The 6,850-nt window shown below is 34.0% G+C and overlaps 1 protein-coding gene across 1 annotated transcript; it reads left to right on the top strand.

Annotated features, from left to right (window-relative positions):
• The first annotated feature begins 911 nt into the window (after nucleotides 1-911).
• On the top strand, nucleotides 912-6,787 carry LOC109098298 (catechol O-methyltransferase B-like). The gene is made up of 6 exons (XM_042766421.1): nucleotides 912-1,059; nucleotides 3,373-3,544; nucleotides 3,722-3,839; nucleotides 5,144-5,337; nucleotides 5,489-5,620; nucleotides 5,931-6,787. Exons 2-6 carry the CDS (start codon nucleotides 3,374-3,376, stop codon nucleotides 6,108-6,110), a joined length of 795 nt encoding a protein of 264 aa, XP_042622355.1. The 5' UTR covers nucleotides 912-1,059; nucleotide 3,373; the 3' UTR covers nucleotides 6,111-6,787.
• The last annotated feature ends 63 nt before the right edge of the window (nucleotides 6,788-6,850 follow it).

Here is a 6,850-nt window from a genome sequence, read left to right on the forward strand (position 1 = left end):
AAAGTTTTAGTAACTTTATTGTGTTTTTATATATAAATATATACTTCGGAACACAAACTCCACAACATCTTTCTTACCAACACAACACATAAAATCTTCTTTATAAAAACAAAACAAACACAATAAAAAAACAGATTCAACAGAAGAAAGAAGATCATACAGATTCGGAACATCTTGGGGGAGAGTAAAAGAAATAATCATTTTTTGAACTAAACCATCAAATCAAAGACACGACATATGCTTATCTCAACTCAATTTAGTTACTAATTATCTTCCCCCCTAATAAAAAATAGCTAAACTTTGTGGTTTGACTACATTTGTATTTTGTATATACAATATATTTGAGTGTCTGTCTTGAGACCGTTTGTCTTAAAGGAACAGTTCGCTTGAAAATTAAATTTATACCTTATTTACTCAAATCGTTTTGAATGAATCGAATCATGAGTCGGTTGATTTGAATAAGTTGATTCACTGACTGAAAGTTCCAGTCGCAGCTTAAGTAAACAACTAGCTGCAGAGTAATTTTCACTGAAAAACAACTTAAATTCTTCTGAAGACCCAATTGCAATTTTATGAAAATTATGCTTTAAGATTATTTAATATATTTAATTTCTTTGCTACACAGATGTAAGAAGAAAGCCGACATGAGGGCCAGTATGACAATATTCAATTTGAGGTGAACTAACTTGTCTATTGCCAGCCACATGCAGCTGCATAACAAAGTCAGTTTTTGATCCCTGACCTAGTTTGGTTTTCTGTTTACTGTCTGGGTGTTCATATCCTTCTAAAGGTCCTACGGCTAGACATTCCTTATGGCTCAAATCTACCCATAGAGCCTATTACACAGTCAGCTGAGAGAGAGAGAGAGAGAGAGAGAGAGAGAGAGAGAGAGAGAGAGAGAGAGAGAGACAGAGAGAGAGAGGAGGAGAGAGAGAGAGAGAGAGAGAGAGAGAGAGAGAGAGAACAGCTGATCAGTAGAATGTGCATTTGCATCCTTGTAGGTTTGGTTTAACAGAAGCTCCATCTTGTAAGGGGTAAAGAGAGAGGCCCTCATCAAAAGTAAGTGTTTTATTCTTAAATGGTCATTTACTCTCATTTATGTTACTTGATGCCTTTTGGTTAATTGTGAATTTTTAATTAGTTACACAAAACTGTTACTCTCCATCATTTAGATCATTTAGTTTCATTGTATTCGTTTAGGGAGGTGTCCTTTCATTGTATAGTCTCTTATTGCATATTTAAATGAATATATGTTATATTTATAATAATATTTCATTGTGTATAACCCATTTTCTAGACTCTATTGCTATTTAAATAATAACTACATTTTTATTATTATGTGTCAATGTGTTTTGCTTATTTTTGTATATATTTTTTTGGGCTTGTGTCTAAAATTATAACTCAATTTAGGGTAAATCTAGTTTAGTAAATGGTTCACAGTGTGTTATCTGGTCAGCTGATACCAATTATCATTGCTGAGGACAGCACATACTTTTGATAGAGTATCACCATATTCATTTGTTCTCAGTCTGTTTCAGTGTATTGCATTTCTTGTTCACTGTAAATTATTATGTAGCTGTAATTAAAATTAACCAGCTTATTTAGCATGAATGGTGTAATAATTGCTGTTGCTGTGTGAAATAGCAGAATATATACTGAACTTTTCCCATGCATTGCATATATTCACTGCTATATTTTTACAACAGTGCATTTGTGAAAGCCAGTCTCTGTGCTTCACTCATTCCTTTCCAACACCCATTTGAGAGGATTTTCTCATGAACAATGGCCGTCCTGCAAAGTGGCTGAGCTCTGCATTCCACTCCAGACCCCAGCTACATTTGTGTATATATTAAAAAAAAAAAAAAAAAAACTGAGAAGCACTTGTCATGGTCCTCTCTCAAGAGTGCCACATTCTTTGTTTAATAGCTCTTAACCTTGAGCTTGTTGCCATGCAACTCTAAAATCACACTTTAGAGTTGCATTTGTTACTCTCCATGACTAGTTTGCTCTTCTTAATTAACAGATCAATTATTAACAGAACTTAATTTGTAATAAAGTACATATTCTTTTCAGCAAATATCTATATTTATATATGGAGGAAGATGTCTCATAACCGAAAAGCAGATAACTAAACATTCAGAGTATCAGGAATAAATTGTGTTAGCACACCGATTTTTATGACAGTTTTTAAAATAGCAAACTGCATAGGAACAAAAATGTCTAGAATGTTTTTGGGGTGAAAAGGCTCCTACATTTAATACATGTGATTTACGAGTATGAGTGGAGTTGGAAACCATCATGTATTCTCAGTTCATTCTTTCATTGAAGTGAATGCTGGTGTGATTCAAAAGTTTGGGTTTGGTAGGATTATTTCATATCTTTGAAAGAAATATCTTATGCTCACAAAGGCTGCATTTGGTGAAAACTACAGCAAGTACAGACCCCAAACTGCTTTGTGGACAGTGAGCTCCAGCAACATGCAAATGCAACCAAATGATCACATGAGAGAGATTTTCAGTGCAGGGTTTATTTGCTGCATAGTAACCACCCATCTCATTAGACCATGACAAAAGAGGAATGACTGGAGAGATGAAAGCACAGCACTGAATGAGCACATTAATTTCCATATACATTCATCTCATGACCTGCAGGAGGACAGACCTAGGCTGAACCAGAGTAATTAGACAGCATAATCATATTGGATACACTAGTGTATGTGTCTGCTGTCTTGGAAGGGGATAGAATTGTATTATTTTAACACTTAATATACGCAGACAGTTCAGAGGGATGCACACTAATATCTGACTTAGTTACATTTTTTACAGGTGGTTACTGATTGGTCCATTATAGGACCTCAGTGAAGCATGGCTCACATCAAAAACCTGCAGGGACGGACTCAGACTAAAAAAAAAAAAAAACTGCTTATGCTGGCATTATTCTTAATATTGCTTGATGTATTATATATTGCATGTACACTAAAGTTTGGGGTCAGTAAGATTTTTTTTCTTAAAAGAAATAAATGCTTTTATTCAGCAAGGATGCATTAAATTGATCAAAAGTGACAGTAAAGACAGTAAAATAAATGTGGTTCTTTTGAACTTTCTATTCATCAAAGAATCTTAAAAAAAAGTTTCATTGCTTCCACAAAAGTATTAAGCAGCACAACTGTTTTCAATTGATAATAAAATTAAATTAAAATATCAGAATGATTTCTGAAGGATCATGTGACACTAAAGACTGGAGTAATGACTGCTAAAAATTCAGTTTTGACATAGGAGGAATAAATTACATTTTAAAATGTCTTAAAACATAAGTCAAATTTGAAATGTATAATGAGTTTACTAATGTTTATGAATCTGTGTCTGACTCTAGTATGTTGCTGGTGTTGCTGGGCTGGGGTGTCGGGGCCACAGTGCTTTTATATGTGTTATACTCCTGGCTCATCCCCACTGCTGTGCAGTTCAATGGCAGTCTGGCGTTACTCTGGCACGATGTCATCGTTGAGCGTGCTCTTGATACTCTGACCAGATCAACTCGACCACAGGTGACTCAGTCAGTCCTGGTTAAACACGGCTTTCTATCACTAAAATTACAGCGTGTACCTGTTCTTTATCTGCAACTAGGATGCATAATGGGATCTTAAGACTGAGAGAGTTTAATGATGTTAGACTTAAAGTAAACAAAGTCATCACCAGACCTCTTTATTCTTGGTTGTGACCAGCGTCTGCTGAAAGCAGTACAGAAGCACGCGACCCGTGGGGACCCTCAGAGTGTGATTTCGGCCATTGATCATTTCTGCAGACACCGTGAATGGGCTATGAACATTGGAGATGAGAAAGGTCAGAACACTGTTTTTATACTTTATTTCCAGACTCTATCAAATGATTTTTTTCAAGAATTTCTGGACAAAATCTGAAAGAAAACTGTGTTGACACAAAACAAAATGTATTTTGTTTTAGATCTTTTTCTGCAAAAAAAAAAAATAAATAATAATAATAACTAAAATAAAATATGGTTGCTCCAAAATAAGAAAACAAGTTTCATAGATTATGTAATTTTTGTAATTTAACTAAAGGTCAGTAAGTTTTTTTTTTGTTGTTGAAAGAAATGAATACTTTTATTTTTTTTTTTGGCACTGGCACATTAAATTGACCTAAAGTGTCAGTAAAGACTTTTACATTTACATTACATTTACATTTAATCATTTAGCAGACACTTTTATTCAAAGCGACTTACAAATGAGAACAATAGAAGCAATCAGACCAACCAGAGAAAAACAACAGTATACAAGTGCCATGACAAGTCTCAGTTAGTCTAGCACAGAACACGTAGCTATGGTTTTTTTTCAAGAATAGAATAGAATAGAAAAGAAAAGACCATTTAGTACATTTTTACTAAAGATTTCTATTTCAAATAAGTCCTGTTCTTTTAAAATTTCAATTCATCAGAAAATCCTAAAATGTGTCATGGTTTCCAAATAAATATTAGCAGCACAACGGTTTTCAGCTTTGTTGAAAATAATAAATGTTTCTTGAGCACCAAATCAGCATATTTAAATGATATCTGAAGGATCATGTGACACTGACTGGATTCATTGCTGCTGAAAATTCAGCTTTGCCACCACACAAATAAATTACATTTTAATAGATTCAATTAAAATTTTTAAATATATTCAAATAGAAAACTGTTAAATTCTTTTAATTCTTCACAATTTTACTGTATTTTTGATTATATAAATGCAGCCTTGGTGAGCAGAAAACTCTTCTTTAAAAAAAACTGTTGAACTGTATTTTTAAACAAATAAATGCTGTATTTTATATCAAATAAAAGTCTTGGTGAGCATAAGGGACATCCTTAAAACAGAAAGAATTGTACTGACCCCTAACCTTTGAACGGTATATTCTTTAAGTTGCTCTGAATAAAAGCATCTGACAAATGTCAACATTACTCTACTGTTTCATGTCCTAAATATGTTTAAAGATGAAGAAAAACAAATGTATTTCCATTTAAATCATCAATTAAACCAAAAATCAAAAATAAAAACAAAAATTTAAGTAATTTTTACAAAGCCAACTATAATTTTAGATTTAACCAGTAACTGTCTTTTATGTATTTGTGTGTGTGTGTGTGTGTATACTCTCAGGCTCTATCCTGGACTCAGTGGTGAGTGAGTTGAACCCAGAGAAGGTCCTAGAGTTGGGCACATATTGTGGATACTCCACAGTGCGCATCGCTCGTCTGCTTCCTCCTGGAGCTCGACTGATAACACTGGAGTTCAATGCAGATTATGCTGCAATTGCTCGACAAGTAATCATCTGGGCGGGTCTTGAAGACAAAGTAAGGGCCCTGTTCCTCCACAAACATATTTTACATTGTTTACATACAATAATCCTTATTTATCTGAACATTATGGTCATAGCCTATATATTTAAAGGATAAGAGTCATTTCTTGTTTATCATGCCTTGAGCTAATGTTTTACTTCATCAGGTCCAGCTTGTAGAAGGTGCATCTGAAGATTGGATCCCACGCATGAAGGAGCACTTTGGAATTGAAACATTTGATTTTGTTTTTCTGGACCACTGGAAGGACCGTTACCTCCCTGACACAAAATTAATGGAGGTGTGTTTGATTCTGACCACTGTAATCTCATTCAATCTCAGTTAGAGATTACAATGTCTCTAACTGTAGCCCAAACAGTAGAGTATGGCACTAGCAATGAAAAGGTCATGGGTTCGATTCCCAGAGAAAGCAAAAAGTCATATAAATGTAAATGTGTACCTTGAATGCAAGTTGCTTTGTATAAAGTGTCTGCCAAATGCAAAAATGTTCTGAATTTACTGCTATGCCAGTATTCTCTTCTCGGTTTTGCTCACTAAGTTTATATCCAACATTTTCTATTCTTCTCTTTTTCTATCTTCTTTGTTTGTAGGATTGTGGTCTGCTAAGGAAAGGCACCGTTCTGCTTGCTGATAATGTGATCTGTCCAGGAGTCCCAGACTATCTTGCATATGTGCGCAATAGCCTTTCTTATAAAAGCTGCTATTTTAAATCCCATTTAGAGTACACCAAGGCAGAGGACGGGTTGGAGAAGTCTGTGTTTTTGGGCTAGAGATATACAGGGATGGTTCATATGCTTAAAAAGTGGACTTTTGCCAAGAGTTTATGCTCAGAGTTTCTGAGACCCAGCATGAGGTATATTTTAAATCATTTATTATCATAAGTCCCTAAGATGTATTGTACTTAGAAGTGTGTAAATCAGGACACACAGTTCTGCATTTCACTTGATCAAACGAGATGTTTTACCACTCTGTACCACTAGAGGGTAGGATCACGTTTAAAATGGCTAAATGAAATGTGTGGCTGTGTCAAGACCAGACCCCTCTTACAATTTAACCAGAACTTTTTATCTGAAAAAATAAATAAATAATAATAAATCAAACCATTTTATAACAATGACTTGATATCACATATTTGTGTTTGTACAGAAAATGGGACTTTTGTAGGTTATTTTATGGTTATTCTGTAATATTTGAAACAATGCCACTTTGTGTTCATGAAGATATACAATTCAGCGATGATGATAATGACAGAGGCATTTGGAGTGTGCTAATTTGATGTATTTTTGCAGTGCTGGTAATAGCATGGATTGCAGTTGTATTTGTTTATTTGTTTTCAAAACATTTGGTGCATATTCTTGTATGCTTTTTACTAATTACTAATTGTCTCTAGCATTTATATATTGTTTATTTGTTTAATTTTTTAAGGTAATAAATTAATTAGTTGTTACTATTTTGCTGTAATTTTTTTTCCTCTTTTTGTTCGTTAACTAAGTCATAAAAACACATTTTC

Source organism: Cyprinus carpio, chromosome A11 (assembly GCF_018340385.1).
Source record: "Cyprinus carpio isolate SPL01 chromosome A11, ASM1834038v1, whole genome shotgun sequence".
Classification (NCBI taxonomy): Eukaryota; Metazoa; Chordata; class Actinopteri; order Cypriniformes; family Cyprinidae; genus Cyprinus; species Cyprinus carpio.